The 17,837-nt window shown below is 47.2% G+C and overlaps 1 protein-coding gene across 1 annotated transcript; it reads left to right on the plus strand.

The window, feature by feature from the left end:
• The first annotated feature begins 1,222 nt into the window (after window positions 1-1,222).
• LOC126537055 (cholinesterase-like) lies at window positions 1,223-5,890 on the plus strand. The gene is made up of 2 exons (XM_055073671.2): window positions 1,223-1,290; window positions 3,523-5,890. Exon 2 carries the CDS (start codon window positions 3,545-3,547, stop codon window positions 5,036-5,038), a length of 1,494 nt encoding a protein of 497 aa, XP_054929646.1. The 5' UTR covers window positions 1,223-1,290; window positions 3,523-3,544; the 3' UTR covers window positions 5,039-5,890.
• Window positions 5,891-17,837: the final 11,947 nt, after the last annotated feature.

The raw sequence follows: 17,837 nt of genomic DNA on the forward strand, positions 1-17,837 counted from the left end.
AAGGATAATTATATTGTGAAGGCTACTCCGCGCCATAGGGTACAAAGGTGTAGCAAGGCCCTACGTAGTGCTTCTGTACCCGCTTTGATAGATCAGGGCTGCAAAGAATTCGCGTAGCCAGTTTTACATCCTGTGCAAGTAACCGAGGCTCCCTTGCCTCTTCCGCTTTTGATAATCCTCGACAATGAAAGGAAGTGTAACCGAGCATCGTTATAACGCATTGAGCAGCTCTATCGATTATATTTTAGAAATTGTCGCAGTAATAGACATAGCCACTGGAATATTTTCTTCTTTATTGCAGTCTGTGCCTTCAAATGTTCGATACGGGCTTCTCGCCCGACTTTGCACAACGCAGTGGCGTATACCAATTCCTATGTTAAAGCGGGTGTTAGATTTTACCAGAAACGGGCTTGAACCGGGAAAGGGCAAGGCCGAAACCCACAAATGGTCTGCCATAGCCACAGATACATTAAATGATTCGCCTTCTAATTGGAGAAGTATCTCAGTGAACAGGGAAAGGTAATGCTTTAAACGTCAACCACATTTAATGGATCGAGGACTAGGACATGAGTCCCACCGTGGTTGCTCAGTGGCTATGGTGTTAGGCTGCTGTGCACGAGGTCGCGGGATCGAATCCCGGCCACGGCGGCCGCATTTCGATGGGGGCGAAATGCGAAAACACCCGTGTACTTAGATTTAGGTGCACGTTAAAGAACCCCAGGTGGTCAAAATTTCCGGAGTCCCCCATTACGGCGTGCCTCATAATCAGAAAGTGGTTTTGGCACGTAAAACCCCATAATTTAATTTTTAATTTTTTTTAGGACATGAGTGCCTTTTATCTTAGGTATACTTTGTCTCAAAGAAGAGCACCATAGATATACCCTTCGGCTACATGTTCTGCTGGGCTCATGTGAGGAAATTTGATGGCATTGTTATCCACACTGTTATATAAACTGTGTGGCTCTGTCTGAAGTAGGTCATGAAGTCACGGTATCCATTCCCCAAATCGACATATCATTCAAGCAGCGTGATATTTACCTTGACCGCTTACTTCTTCCATATAAACTCGAAGGTACAAGCGGCCGATATGACGTCAGGTCGAACTGAGATTTCTTAGGTAGGTCAGGCAGCTAGACCTCCATTGTTAAGAAACACCGCTGTTTTGCCAAGGGTGATATCAGAAGGCGAGAGGGTCTTGTCGGGTGTCGGACTCATCCTGTTGCTTTGGTTCACTGATTCGGGCGACGGCAGCCTGCTACGAGAGCCCATCACCTATGCGGTTTCTGAAAGGTACCAAACAAGCGCGAACGCTTGATATTTTTTTCCTCGTTTGTTGCTCTATTTATTCTGCTTCTCCTGATTAATCAAAGTAACCACTTTTCAAGGGGCTTTTACTGAAAATAATATTTCACTTGTACCGAAAATAAAATAATTAGAAGCACAAGAAATGGTTGTGATAGAAATGCATAGGACTACATGTAGATCTCGCTGTCTGCGACCTTCCTAGTGGGATCAAGGTGTCCGTTTCCGCTGAATATACGCAGATTCCCCTTATTGTAAGATTGCTGTCGGTTTCGCCGATGTGCTCGCAAGGTTCTGCTCAATCGCTCCAGTTATCGATTATCCAGTTTTCAGCCACAGATTCCCATTCCCCATCCTAGAAACCAAAAGAAAGCACCAAGCTTGACTTTTAGGCAAGGAAACAAAGCATATGTGACAGAAACAGTGTACCAAAAGTTACACTTGCACATTCAAGTGACAAATTTCCGCCAAGTACGCTGACACGATGACGATAACGAAAGCGTTTTCATTACCGGTTGGCTCGAAGGGCCCACCTGGTGGACTGGAAACCTAGGAAGTTTCAGGGGCGTGTCCTTGGGGAAAGCCGAGATAAAGTTCAGGATGATCCCATTGAAATTCGCTGATCCAGACTTCAGCCTAATCCAAGCCTTGTAGGACGACACTCGCACCGCCCACAGATGAAAGGCTTATTGCAGAGCGTGGCACTATCGCTCAAAACACATTAGATAAGAATGATAAAGCGGTCAACACCTTATTTCCGATAAGTTTTAACAAATCCACCATCATACTGGACACTGGTTTTTCGGTCTCCGATGGACCGTCACCCGTGCTGACTTTGTCAAAGTTGATAGTGTACAATATTCTTACCCCATGCTCACGGCATGGCTGTGAGCCAACGTGGGCCGGTATTTTGTAGCGATGCCTTTTCCGATTCTATGCTTTTTCAGGCTTTTCGCGCTTGGCCAGTGGTCAGAGCGACGGTCTACCCACATTATCAACGGGATCAGGTGGCCGTGTGTGGTGGATGATAAGAATAGCATAGAATAAGGCATAAGGCATCGCTACAAAATAGCGGCCCTGACTCTGTTTACGTCGGGCGCTGATGAGAGGCAAACTTACCCTGGACAAAGCTTTTCTGATCCATTTATGTATCTAAAGATGTTAGTTGAAGCGTAACATTAGAACACGGTATACTGACTAGCGAAAGCTGACGTATCTTGGTACTGGTGTTCTTGCGTGTTTTGCTTTCCTTCGCTTCTTTTGGGAGAGTGTTGCTTTCAGCAAGGTCACCCCTAGGTGTGGCGGATTGACCTTTCCGTAATGATAGCTGCTTATTGACGCAGCCACTGCTGCAACACCGAAACCAGAATGCTAATGCGGTAAGCTGAGAAAACAGAAGGCGCCAAATGGGCCTCACCGCGGGAAGTTGTTAGTCACTGACACCTAGGTGGCTGGCGTTGCTTGCTTTTCAACTCTTGCTCTCTCTTTTGTTCCCTGTGGGGCGTGTCATTGGAATAAAGGCCAGAAAAGCATCGGTCACTGTAGAGGTGTTCGAAGTCTTGAGCTGGGCGCTGCACATGACACTTCGGCGGTCACCACTTTGCCCCATGTGCACGTAAGGAAATGGCCATTTTTATTGGTATTCTAAAAAAAGTAAAAGAAAGGTCACGTTTGCATGATTGATTGTTTAAGAGAACTTTACAAAATAACGTGAAATATTTGATGCTGTTGCAGAGGGTCTTAAGCGCGAATACGGGACTGGGCGATGACAGTAAGGACTACTGTTCAGTATTGACGATGTTCAGAGGTATTAATTGTACAGTAGTGGGCAGGACAACGATAGTCATCTTGCGCAATACCCGCTAAACAAATCTGCAGCGTCAATGAATTGCCAGCTAGCTTGCCAACCTCCCAAGAGAATTTGTTTTTTCTGGAACCCAAGCAACTTCGGACAGGAAAGTAATGAGTCCGGCCTTTCAGGAGTAAGCTTTAGTATATAAACCTTGCAAAATTTTTAGGGTAATGTAATAAGATTCCTTTAAAAATGTTTTTGCTCTAGAGAATTATGTAAGCAATGAACCTCATCAACGCATTTAACCTAAATAATCGAGGTAACATGTTGTGAAAGATGTAAAGCTTTAGAGTATGTAATCCTTTTTACATTTTCTATCCATGAAAGTGTGACTAATCATTTTTCAATGGTATCTTATTTCTCAACAGGCTTCTGCAACTTCCCAACAGGATGCGGAGCATATTGACTTACCTTGTGGCGTCGTTCGTCGTACAAGGTTTGGAAGCTGCGAAGTCACCGATAGCATCCACGAAAAACGGGCCCGTCGAAGGACGCACAGTGGAAGTCCTCGGTAGGACGGTGGAAGTTTACCAGGGTATTCCGTTCGCTCGCCCACCCGTCGGTAAGCTTCGATTCCTGGAACCTATTCCCGCCGACCCTTGGTCCGGCGTCTACAACGCCACGGCCCCGAAGACGGCTTGTATTCAGAAAGTATTCAGCGCCGATTTCGCGCCTTACGTCAACCACTCCGAAGACTGCCTCTACCTCAACGTTTGGACCCCAGCGAGCTCGAAACCACTCAAGACAGTGCTGGTGTGGATTCACGGAGGCGGTTTCACATTCGGTTCGGCCTATCAACACTGGTACGACGGTTCCGCGCTGGCGGCTTCGCACGACGTCGTCGTCGTCACTCTCAACTACCGTCTGAATATCTTCGGTTTTCTGAATGCTGCCGTGCCTGAAGTGCCGGGCAACATGGGTCTCCTGGATCAGAACCTGGCGCTTCGTTGGGTTCGCGACAACATTCGGTCGTTCGGTGGCAATCCGTCACGGGTGACGTTGTTCGGAGAAAGCGCCGGTTCTTTCAGTGTGAGCGCTCATGTACTGTCTCCCCTCAGCCGGGGCTTGTTTCAAAGAGCCGTCTTCATGAGCGGAGCGTACGACACGGACGGTTTGATAGATACCGCCTTTGAGAGTTTATCCAAGGGCAACAAGGTCGCTGAACTCGTTGGCTGTACATCTGCTTACAGAGACCTCGCGTCTTACCCGCAAGAGGTACTCAAGTGCCTGCGCTCCAAGCCGGCTGAGCTCCTTTGCGATGCCACCTACAAGGGCGCCGCGACTAAGGTATTCAACTTCATTCCATCACATCCGAACGCTTTCTTTCCAAAGCGTCCCACCGTGGCAATGAAGGGAGGCGAGTTTAACAACGTTGATGTCATGCTCGGAGTCACCGCAACCGAAGGGAATTTTATAATTATGTCTTTTCCGGATAGCCGCATTCAAACGGAGGAGCTCGAAAGCATCAGCGAAGACGAGCTCAAGGAAGTTCTACGCATCGTGTCCCTCGCCTGGCTTCCAGACAAGTTCGCGCCCTCGCTGGAGCGATACGCGAGTGCGGCCACTGCGGGCGATAAGCGACTGCTGAGGGAGCTGTATGCAGAGTTTATAACTGACGGCCAGTTCATCTGTCCCAGCAAGTTTTTCGCCGAAGACTACTCCGATATGGGTAACTCGGTCTACTTTTCGGTACTCGGCTACAGGTCGGCCAAGTTCCCGTTCCCGAAGTGGACTGGCGTCCCGCACACTTCTGACATTGTCTTCTACTTCGGCGTTCCTCTCCTCAAACCGGAACACTTCACCGACGAAGATCGGGAGTTCAGCAAGGCTGTGATGAAAGCGTTCACGAATTTTGCAAAGACGGGGCAAGTATTTTGGAAATGAGATGATCCCGACCGAGAGAGGTTTTAAAAACATAGCAGCCATGAACGAACAAATTTTCTCATGCGTTATTTTTTTCTGTAGAGTTGTGAAGTGAGAGAAGTGCGAAGTAGGGAGAACTGCGGTTTTCTGTTTCAGTTTGCAGCCACTGGCATGGAAGGATTTTCTTTTATTGTGTTTTTAGGCTCTTGGTTTTCGTAAACGTTTGAACTCAGTGGTACATGAAACGCTTAGAAACATTTATGAGCGTGCACCAAAAATAGACGCTAGGCGAGAAGAGTAGGTGGAAAACAACAGCTGCAAGATGTGTTTATTATAGGAGCTTATCATACGTGCAATGAGTCAAACTTGGCCTTTTTGCGGGTACAACGCAGCGCCGTGTATATTGTGTGAGACACAGGATGATGCACAGCAATGCACCCTCGAAAGTGCTACACTAGTACATTAACTGCAACCATTTTATTAACTTGGAGGCATCGAGGAGTACTGAGAGACGTACTCGGGAGGTATTTATCAAATCTAAGGTTTTATATTAAGTACGTGAAGAAAAAGCGTATGAAATTCGGCTGTACTTTAGGCATTGTATATGGTGCGCACGTCCCAGTCTTAGATGACCAATATCTGTAATTCATTTACGGACATGCGCTATTACAGGTGTCACTTTCTGTTGTTATTCTGCTTGCAGAAAGCCAGTCATCGACGGGATCGAGTGGCCGGCGTACACGATCGACGATCCTGTAGCCCTGTGGATTCAGCCAGGAAATTACTCCCTGCACAGGAATATTGGCGACAAGAACTGTGACTTCTGGAGACAGTACTTGACGTACGCAGAAAAATAAAGGTTCTACCTACTAAGCAAGCCTCAGCTAACTGGAACAAAAATAAAAACAGCATATACCCTAAGTGCATCCCCAAGAGCAGGATCAAACCTGTTTTTGTTCGTTATAAAAATTCACACTGTCGGGTGCGGGGTCAGATCCACCGAGATGTACCGTTTCTCGACTGCGTTTTCCCGCAGATGGAACTATTGGGGAGTTGTGAAGGACGCGAGAAGGAGATAGGGGCTACGTGTTTATTTCAGGTATTTTAACACAGCTGCAGTGCAGACCCTGAGCTCATGCTTTTGGCCCAACCTTAAGCAGTCGTCGCGCTTTACTGCAGAGAAAATTCGAGCAGCTCAGTATTTCCCGATCTTAATTCGTTCTGTGGCTTCTTATTCCCAGCAAGTGGAGAGCCAAGAAGCTGTTCCAGAATTCATTCCGCGGTTAGACATTCTGAGCACGCGCGTCAATACAAAATGTGAAGAATATAACATTTAAAATGGTGTTAGTAGACGTATCTCCTGTGTGGACAGACGGGGCACCACTTCCACTAAAATAGATACAAATGGCGCGAAATCTGGCCGACCTCATCGATTCCACCGGCTCTCAACTCAATTACTGCGTCAGCAGCATTCTCTCAGAGCGGACATCACGAATCATTTATTTTTCTGTGATTCACACAACTGCGTCTCACCTGCCGGGCTGGCTGTGTGGCTATGGCGCTCAGCTGCTGAGAACGAGGTGACGGATTCGATTACCTGCCCCGACTCTGGCATTTAGATGGTGGTGGCGCGTAGAAACTTTCAATGCCGTTCTTTGAGCGCACGTTAAAGAGTCTAAGATGTTCTAAACTTGTCATCATCGTCACCCTAATGAATATGCTGGAAGATGAAGACACCTATCGGCGATCTCCACTTACACCTGCCTTACCGTCAGCCGATTCCCTCGTATGTGCCCAGAATTTTTCTTCCTTCATCACATCACCCAAGTCTCTGCCGTCCTCGGCTTTCACTTCCCTTCTCTCAAGCTCTTACACTCTCATAGAACACAGGTTCTCTGCTTTACGCATTACATATGACTTGCCTAACTGTATTTCTTTCTCTTGGAGTATCAGCAAGTGAAAGAACAAAAGCTTAAGTACTACGTCTCTCGGAGCCCGCGGGCCGTAAAATCCCGCCAAAACTGTCAAACACCAAAGCTGCGCCAAAGCGCAGTGATATGCGCGTTCACTGATTCGCAACTGCACACTGCAGCAGGGGCGTGACTATGATCCCTAGTTGTGGGTAGTGATTTGTTTTTTTTTTTGTTATTTGAGTGAGGGTGAAGCTTAGAATGAGGAAGCGTCCTGACGACGATAGCATGACGGCAATGATTGCGTAACAGAAAGTAGAGACTGGCGTACGCAGGAAAGGTTTTGATCTTTAGACATCTGTCCGAGTATCAAAGCACGGGTAACTGCAATCAGCAATAAACTTTTCTTTCGTCTGAGGCCCCATGACCTGTAGAAAACCGAAAGCTCGCGGGTCAATTTGAACCATGGCGATGGTGTCGCCGTCTCCCGTAGTATCGCAAATGAGAAAGTGAAGGAAATCTAACGTTTCCAACGCCACGCTAGAGATGGCGCTTCAAACCTCTTCTCATCTTTCGGCGGTTTTGTATGTCAGCAGTGCAAAAATTCGTTTCTAAATGCGCTCATCCATACTTTGGAATGATCACCGCTTCCTACTGGAGAATCAAAGTCACACGCGCATATGTTTTGACGTCAGCATTGCCATGTATGGGTAGCTTCGTCACAATGGGTATGACTTCGTTAAAGCATCCAATGAGGAACTCGCAAAACCGCCCATGAAGGTGCGCAGCAGCATCAAGAAGAGGAACTTAAGAAAAGAAGAAGGTGGGGATGGCGGCGAGTGGAGGGGGTGTTCACGACATAAACATGACACGATGCGTCGGCTCCTGTACGGAAGAAGGTAGGAATTGAAAATGAGCTTGAGAACGCTAGTCGCGGCAGAAGCTTAATGCAAAGTGTGCCTATACTGGGCAATGAAGCTCGCCTACTGGCAGCACTGCGAAGCGGCGTTCCGAGTTCCCCTATCTCATCTAATACGGAACCAATTAAAAAACTTGTTCCAATAAAACGCTATCTAGACGGCACTTCGCTACATAAGCTGGCGTCTGGGGGAGGACACCTGTTTCGAGATCATAATTCCCGAACTTTCTGCAGAAATGCATTAGCGTTCCAGTTACTTTTGTCCTTCAATGCATAAAACGACGTTTTGTTGAGAATGTAAGTGGACCTACACTGCATTTTTATCGCAAGTTTGACGGCGCATATATCTCGTAAATTGCGTCATCCACACAATTCTTTTCAAGTGTATATGCCTTGCTGTCTCACCTGCTAGAATTTCTAAACTGTAAATGTACTACGATAATCAGTTGAAATTTTAATTAGTGATGTTTTGTTAATTAGTTGATTATTCGTTTAAATTTTTTGGGCAAGTGATGTCCGCCTCTTCGAGTAGACTAGCACATGGATTAGAATTGTACTATCTGCCATAGGCAATTAAAAACAAAATTGAAAGTGTTCGCTGAAACACCCCGTTTACCTGCTGTGTTCTTTGCTGTACCTTGCTACACGTAGTAACAACTTATACGCCGTCAAACTAAAGTGAAACCTCGTTGTGCGCAGTCTATTGTTAACATCACTTCCTTAAAATACAATGTACCCTTAGCCATATGTGTTTAATCATCGCATCTGAGTATTGGATGTGGGACGTAAGGGCCATGTTCTTTTATGACTAAATAAAGCAGTGCAGTAATTACCTAATACCGTATAATCACAACGAAGCCCTTGCAGTCAGCTTGCTTGTTAAGAGTACAAACCAGTCAATCGCAATGTTGGATATACCAATAGCGGAAGAGGCCGTTCAATCGCAAACAGACCTTATCAACGAAAAGCTGTGCGAATTTGGTCCCTGGAACTGAATTAACAGATTTTTTTGTTAGAAGTACTATGTTCGCGCAGGAGAAAGCACTGCACAATTACGAGCTGGCCGGTCACTGCCACTAACATTAGAAAACTCTGGTTAAGTATCCATGAATACTTTGTTTAGCGCAAAACGACAGAGACAAGAAAGACGACAGGACAAGGCGCTACTCTCAACTGACATCATTTTATTGCGTCACTCCTTTATAGACCGCTCAAACCAGAGGAACATGCGCAGTGAGCACCATGCGGTGGAGCCACCAACATCCGATCCCAAAAGCGCACTCATGCGACAGAATCCAAAAAACCAAATTCAGCGCTGTACAAGGTTAAGGAAGGCACACTAATGCACTGTGACCCCAATGACTGAATGAAAAAAGCTTCCGATAACTCTCGGGCGGTGGTGTCACGGCTCTTTTTCAAAATCGTGGTATCACAAAACATGGGTTTGCACTTGCATGTTTTACAATGCTGAGCCAAATGGGAACCTGTGCCTGTTGGTATGGATCGTTCATGTTCTCTAAGGCGCTCGTTAACACAGCGGCCTGACTGCCCTACATACACTTTGCCACATGACAAGGGAATCTTATAAACCACACCGACTCTGCAATCTACAAACTTCACGTGGTTCTTTTCACAATCAGGTTTTTTACTTGTTTTAGAAATACGGCTGCACAACATTGACAGTTTCTGAGGAGCGGAAAACACTACCGGAATTTGATATCTAGTGGCGACATTCTTTAGATTGTGAGCCACTCTGTGGCAATACGGCACAACTTCAGGCCTCTTCTTTTGTATGATGCGGTTACTTTTGTGCCGCTTCCCTTTCAGTTTCTGAAGCAATGCCTCCGAGACTGACGTCACCACCACACTTGGGTAACCAGCAGCCTGCAGCCTATTTAACTGAGCAATGAAACTCATTTTCGCAGAGTGATGACAAGATTTCATTAAGGAAGATTCTAAACACATCAAAGCAATGGCGCGTTTCACAGTCTTTGAGTGCGCAGACGCGTAAGGTAAAAGTTCCTTACGTGCACGTGGCGAATACATCCAACAGGTGTGGCCTGTTTCTAAGGAAAGCTGCAAATCTAAAAACTGGAGTTTTCCGTCCCTAGATAGCTCATGTGTGAAAGTTAATCCTTTGCCATTGTCATTGAACAGAGTTAAAATATCAGCTACCGTCACGGAGCAGTCATTGTTAGTCTGTTTCATCACAACAAGAAAATCGTCAACATATCTAAAAATTTGAACTGAGTCATTGTTTAAGGCACTCTTAAGAGCGCGGTCGACAAACGATAAAAAGATATTACAAAGAGCAGGCGCCACACATGAACCAATACACACACCATTTTTCTGGATAAAAAGGTTGTTTTCGAACCGGATAAAAGTTGCACTTAAATAAAATTCAAGAAGGGACATGAAACTTTCCGAAGACAACCCGGTCACATTGCGAAAATCTACCTCGCCACTTTCTTCGATGCACGTCATCACACTGCGAAATAGCTTATCATGCGGTATTGAATAGTAAAGATCTTCGACGTCAACAGAAAAAATGTCAGCTACTGAATGGTTGTCTTCCAGAAAGGAAACAACATCGAAAGAATCCTTTATGGCATAAGGATCGTCAATAGTTAAATGCTTCATTTGTTTTTGCAAAAAGCGGCTAACCAAAACCTGCCAACAGTTGTTTTCACTGACTATTGTACGGAAAGGCACATCCTGTTTGTGCGTTTTTGCAGTGAAAAAAACCTCTAGAGCAAGTACCTTACATTGTTTTACATTTTTCACAATCTTGGTGAGGCCCATATTTTCCAACAAAGAAATGGCTTTGCGTTTTACCTTCTGAGCTTTCTCATTTGCCAGAATGAAGTTCTTGTTGACAGCCTCAATGGCTTTTTTGTTGAAGACAGCAGACGGAGCTATCACAAAACCGCCCTCTTTGTCACTGAGTAACAGCCGAAGTTCATTGTCTCTAAAGAAAGATACTGTCCTTTTGATCACAGCTGTCGAAGGTGGTGCTCTCCCGGTGACGGTCCTACGAAGGCAGTCCACCCCCTCGAGGAGGCACCGCTCCTGGTCCTCTAGTTCTGCTTTCCTTGCGATACGCCTGTTCAAAGCCAGTAGCTCATGTGCAGGAATTCTTGGTTCCGTGCTATACTTCGGCCCATTCTTTAACAATGCAGCAACTTCGTCAGGAAGCCTGGCGTCACCGAGTACCTGGAAACCAGCGGTGACAGGTTGCGTTTGTTCCTTTCTGCGCGGGAGTCTGGACCGGAGGAGTAGCAGCAGCTGTGTCCACCAGAATTCTGTAGTCTGAGTTGATAGACGTCTGTAGAGACGAAACTTCTTCTCAGCCACAATAGGCGCATCGCGCGAGTAGCAGACAGCACTCAACCAGTCGTACAGAAGGCGTACCTGCCGCCAAATTTCAGAACGAAGAATCCGACACATTCGCCGCACGTGACCGACGGAAGGTCTGACGTTCCCGAAGAGACTCGCCACGTCTTGAGGAACATGTCCATTCTTCATGCAGAACGTAAGCATCCTTGCACGGCACACAGCAAAAGCTATGTGACTGACCAGAACAGCAGGATCAGGAGATGACACAGACACACAAATATCAGGGCCCACAGTAGAAGACACACAGTTAACGAGCGCCTTAGAGAACATGAGCGATCCATACCAACAGGCACAGGTTCCCATTTGGCTCAGCATTGTAAAACATGCAAGTGCAAACCCATGTTTTGTGATACCACGATTTTGAAAAAGAGCCGTGACACCACCGCCCGAGAGTTATCGGAAGCTTTTTTCATTCAGTCGTTGGGGTCACAGTGCATTAGTGTGCCTTCCTTAACCTTGTACAGCGCTGAATTTGGTTTTTTGGATTCTGTCGCATGAGTGCGCTTTTGGGATCGGATGTTGGTGGCTCCACCGCATGGTGCTCACTGCGCATGTTCCTCTGGTTTGAGCGGTCTATAAAGGAGTGACGCAATAAAATGATGTCAGTTGAGAGTAGCGCCTTGTCCTGTCGTCTTTCTTGTCTCTGTCGTTTTGCGCTAAACAAAGTATTCATGGATTCACACCAACTAGCCCGCCAACGCATTGTGCTGAACTATCTTTCTTCTACTGTGGGCCCTGATATTTGTGTGTCTGTGTCATCTCCTGATCCTGCTGTTCTGGTCAGTCACATAGCTTTTGCTGTGTGCCGTGCAAGGATGCTTACGTTCTGCATGAAGAATGGACATGTTCCTCAAGACGTGGCGAGTCTCTTCGGGAACGTCAGACCTTCCGTCGGTCACGTGCGGCGAATGTGTCGGATTCTTCGTTCTGAAATTTGGCGGCAGGTACGCCTTCTGTACGACTGGTTGAGTGCTGTCTGCTACTCGCGCGATGCGCCTATTGTGGCTGAGAAGAAGTTTCGTCTCTACAGACGTCTATCAACTCAGACTACAGAATTCTGGTGGACACAGCTGCTGCTACTCCTCCGGTCTAGACTCCCGCGCAGAAAGGAACAAACGCAACCTGTCACCGCTGGTTTCCAGGTACTCGGTGACGCCAGGCTTCCTGACGAAGTTGCTGCATTGTTAAAGAATGGGCCGAAGTATAGCACGGAACCAAGAATTCCTGCACATGAGCTACTGGCTTTGAACAGGCGTATCGCAAGGAAAGCAGAACTAGAGGACCAGGAGCGGTGCCTCCTCGAGGGGGTGGACTGCCTTCGTAGGACCGTCACCGGGAGAGCACCACCTTCGACAGCTGTGATCAAAAGGACAGTATCTTTCTTTAGAGACAATGAACTTCGGCTGTTACTCAGTGACAAAGAGGGCGGTTTTGTGATAGCTCCGTCTGCTGTCTTCAACAAAAAAGCCATTGAGGCTGTCAACAAGAACTTCATTCTGGCAAATGAGAAAGCTCAGAAGGTAAAACGCAAAGCCATTTCTTTGTTGGAAAATATGGGCCTCACCAAGATTGTGAAAAATGTAAAACAATGTAAGGTACTTGCTCTAGAGGTTTTTTTCACTGCAAAAACGCACAAACAGGATGTGCCTTTCCGTACAATAGTCAGTGAAAACAACTGTTGGCAGGTTTTGGTTAGCCGCTTTTTGCAAAAACAATTGAAGCATTTAACTATTGACGATCCTTATGCCATAAAGGATTCTTTCGATGTTGTTTCCTTTCTGGAAGACAACCATTCAGTAGCTGACATTTTTTCTGTTGACGTCGAAGATCTTTACTATTCAATACCGCATGATAAGCTATTTCGCAGTGTGATGACGTGCATCGAAGAAAGTGGCGAGGTAGATTTTCGCAATGTGACCGGGTTGTCTTCGGAAAGTTTCATGTCCCTTCTTGAATTTTATTTAAGTGCAACTTTTATCCGGTTCGAAAACAACCTTTTTATCCAGAAAAATGGTGTGTGTATTGGTTCATGTGTGGCGCCTGCTCTTTGTAATATCTTTTTATCGTTTGTCGACCGCGCTCTTAAGAGTGCCTTAATCAATGACTCAGTTCAAATTTTTAGATATGTTGACGATTTTCTTGTTGTGATGAAACAGACTAACAATGACTGCTCCGTGACGGTAGCTGATATTTTAACTCTGTTCAATGACAATGGCAAAGGATTAACTTTCACACATGAGCTATCTAGGGACGGAAAACTCCAGTTTTTAGATTTGCAGCTTTCCTTAGAAACAGGCCACACCTGTTGGATGTATTCGCCACGTGCACGTAAGGAACTTTTACCTTACGCGTCTGCGCACTCAAAGACTGTGAAACGCGCCATTGCTTTGATGTGTTTAGAATCTTCCTTAATGAAATCTTGTCATCACTCTGCGAAAATGAGTTTCATTGCTCAGTTAAATAGGCTGCAGGCTGCTGGTTACCCAAGTGTGGTGGTGACGTCAGTCTCGGAGGCATTGCTTCAGAAACTGAAAGGGAAGCGGCACAAAAGTAACCGCATCATACAAAAGAAGAGGCCTGAAGTTGTGCCGTATTGCCACAGAGTGGCTCACAATCTAAAGAATGTCGCCACTAGATATCAAATTCCGGTAGTGTTTTCCGCTCCTCAGAAACTGTCAATGTTGTGCAGCCGTATTTCTAAAACAAGTAAAAAACCTGATTGTGAAAAGAACCACGTGAAGTTTGTAGATTGCAGAGTCGGTGTGGTTTATAAGATTCCCTTGTCATGTGGCAAAGTGTATGTAGGGCAGTCAGGCCGCTGTGTTAACGAGCGCCTTAGAGAACATGAGCGATCCATACCAACAGGCACAGGTTCCCATTTGGCTCAGCATTGTAAAACATGCAAGTGCAAACCCATGTTTTGTGATACCACGATTTTGAAAAAGAGCCGTGACACCACCGCCCGAGAGTTATCGGAAGCTTTTTTTCATTCAGTCATTGGGGTCACAGTGCATTAGTGTGCCTTCCTTAACCTTGTACAGCGCTGAATTTGGTTTTTTGGATTCTGTCGCATGAGTGCGCTTTTGGGATCGGATGTTGGTGGCTCCACCGCATGGTGCTCACTGCGCATGTTCCTCTGGTTTGAGCGGTCTATAAAGGAGTGACGCAATAAAATGATGTCAGTTGAGAGTAGCGCCTTGTCCTGTCGTCTTTCTTGTCTCTGTCGTTTTGCGCTAAACAAAGTATTCATGGATTCACACCAACTAGCCCGCCAACGCATTGTTCTGGTTAAGTATCCACCGCTGATGTCATTGACCGCAGTTGCGCTCTTTGTATCTTCACCGTTATAGCTTCTCTGCAGCGAACATACTCAAGTGATCGCGTCTCGGCAAGGGCGTGTTTACTACCAAGAAACAGTGAGCTGAGGTTATTGCCCTGCGTTCCGGCAACGTTCGAGGAGGGCAAGGTGAAAGAGATAGAGGCTTTGTTCCCGATTCGGGGAACTGTCACCGCTCTTATCAGCGACCGATGCGTCCCTCGGGACCAACGGGGGGATCAGACCGGCTCTGAAGCGAGCACGACGGCGTCGGCGGCGCATCGCAGTCCCCGATGTCGACTCGGCGTCGCTGGACAAGAGGCAAACTCGGGCTTATGCCGCCCTAGAACAGAAACATCAAAAAGGAAAAAAAAAAGGGAAATTTGGCAGTGCCGGAGCCGAGCGCGTTAGAACGCTTCCTTGGCGGATGGGGTGAGATTCGACTGTCTCCTATCCGGTTGCGAAATCAAATTAGCGCCTTCGCTCGTCGAGTATTGGTTGGTTGTCATTTGTGAGGAGAACAAATAGTCACTATCGAGAAACTCGGAACAGATTCACGCTCGACTTCTGGGCGAATACCTGCTCGTTGCGAAAATAAATAAAATATTGGTTATCCTGTAAGTTGATCCAGTCGAGGCGTAAGTACGTTCTACGGTAAAGAAAAAAAGAAAGTGCTGATCCGGCAAGCACGTTGGAAGCTATGCGAAGCGAAGTTATGCTTAAGCGGTTAATTAAATGCTATATAACTAAATGCGGCATACTCAATCGCGTTTATTATAGTTTTATGCAACGTGTCGTCGCATTAATTGTTCATGTGCCACGCAAGTCGCGACTTTAATGCCATTCAACGTTTCTTTTCATGCGCATTACGGTTTATAAGTCGGTTTCAAACAAACAAGCTATGCCGCAATGCAAACACCAGTGCAAGCGACTGCATGCGGTGAGACATAGGCGCAGCAATGTCACGAGAATGAAGGCGATGCCTGATATTTCTCCGCGGAAGAATGGTGAAAAGTATATGCAGAGAGAGGGACGACACATGTGTGTCCTTGCATTGTATCACCCTGCACACACGCAAGTGTGCACTTAGGGTTGCTATGCTCTCCGTGTCATAGACACAGACACACGTAATAGACATACCCAGCCTGTGTAATTGGCTAGGAATGGGCACACACACATATGGCCATATGCGCAGTGGCCCGTGAATGGGGTAGGTCAAATATAGGAAACTTCGGCCGACGCTGTCGAAAATCGTGTTCTCTTTCATTAGGACGTCTCTGTACATCAGAGATACCTATGAGGCGAAATAATACATACCTGATTTATGCTTCGATGGCCCTGATTTGGAGCTTAGCGTGCTGTGCCTGCATAGGCCTGTTTGCTGGAACTTGTATCTGGAACTTGTATATATATTGCCGTATCACTATTTGTGCGAACCCTGACAGCGACAAAGACGATGACCGAACCGCTCGAGAGTACGAGCACGATAAAAATAAGGCAAAGACGTTCTTTTGTGCTGGCCTGCATCCTGCACGTCCTTTTCGAGTACAGCGCGGTACTACAACTTGCCGCAATAAAGCCCCTGCAATTTGTGACCTGCGACACTGGTGGAGGTGCTGGGTACCATCGCCTCATGATCGGTACTCCTTCGAGCAGCCCTGCATCCAGCCCCACAAGACACCCACGCGTCGAGACGCCTGTACACCGCACGAGCCGCCGCCTGCAAGGTTTGAGCCCAGAATTTGGTCTCTTACGAGGATCCTAGCCATGTCCCTTCCGAGCCATGTCCCGAGATGTCATACCAGCCGACCGCCTACAGCTACGCAGACGCGGTTCGTCGTCCATCGCCTTCCGAGGTGCGATACCAGCCGAACGCATACAGTTATGCCGACGCTGTTTCTCGTCCCTTGTCTACCATACCGGCCCCACAGTACCGTCAACGGCCCCCGTCGGAGCCTGGGCCCAACGGGAACCAGTAAGGCGACCCCAGCTACGCAACACCGATATATGGCGCACTGCAGATCGTTGACCACTGTGTTATATGAGTGGAGAGCCAGGGAACATTTATCGTATTTGTCCTCATCGTCCAGCTGGCTATCTGGAAAGTCCACATGCCGCTACGCGACGCTTGTTTGATGAAATCCGTGCCTCCTTCGACGACATCCATGCTGGCCGGCAAGTGAGCCCATCTAATCTACGGTCCCGCTCACCGCCTCCGGCGCGTTTTTCCTCGCCGAGCAGCCGAAGTTTTACTGACGTCGCCAGAGGTTGTTCTCCCAGCCCACGGCGGGGAAACCGAAAGCAGTGACCTTCGGGGGAAAGGTTGCAAGTCCTCAAGTTGCCGAAAATCCCCCACTATTGCCCGAAAAGGACGACGCCGACTGTGACTGCCGATCTCGCTGTAACGATTGACGGGCACGAAGTGACGGCCATGGACGGGCCCTTACATTCGAAATGCTGGAGGCCAGGTGATGACACCTACAGGCAAGTGTAGAGCAAGACTCCCGATCGCGAACGTAGCTTTTATCGCCACATTCGTGATTCTACATAGTGCTGCAAATCACTCATATTAGGAATAGACTTCTTAAGGGAATACGGCGCTGTTGTCAACATACGCGACGGCGTGGTATCATTTCCCCCTGTAAGTTACGCAAACAATGGCACAGAACCACAACGCCGAGCCTTACGTGTTATCGACGAGGACGTGTGCATACCGCTGCTATCACGCAGACTTGTTTCTGTCAGTTTCGGCGCACAGTATAAAGAAGACGCAGTAGTGGAACATGTAACTGCCCTTCTATTCCACCAAGAGGTTGCCATCGCCCGTGGCATCGTCAGTTTAGTCGACGGACGAGAGGAGGTGCTCTTGACAAATTTCCCAAAGGAACGTCGGCACATCAGTAAAGGCACCGTTGTCGCATACCTGGATGAAATCGACTGCGTTCAAGACTGTTTTGCCATGCAAGAATAAGCCAAGGCTCGTACAACACCATGTACACCCGCTGTTGACGTTGGTCCGGGCTTAACGCTAACAGAACGACACCATCTTATGGAACTGCTCCAAGAGTTTAAGGACTGTTTCTCATCTACGTCGCGAGCAGGTCAAACGTCGCTGACAAAGCAGCGCATCATCACGGAGGAGACAGCAAGACCCATTCGACAGAACCCGTATCGTGTGACTCAGAAAGAACGTGAGGCAATACAGCAGCAGATCGAGGAAATGCTACAGGATGATGTAATCCAGTCATCAAAGAGCCCCTGGGCATCACCTGTAGTGCT

Source organism: Dermacentor andersoni, chromosome 4 (genome assembly GCF_023375885.2).
Source record: "Dermacentor andersoni chromosome 4, qqDerAnde1_hic_scaffold, whole genome shotgun sequence".
NCBI classification, from domain to species: Eukaryota; Metazoa; Arthropoda; class Arachnida; order Ixodida; family Ixodidae; genus Dermacentor; species Dermacentor andersoni.

Coding starts and splice junctions, on each gene's coding strand:
- LOC126537055 (XM_055073671.2), top strand. CDS start 3,545: ATGCGGAGCATATTGACTTACCTTGTGGCGTCGTTCGTCGTACAAGGT.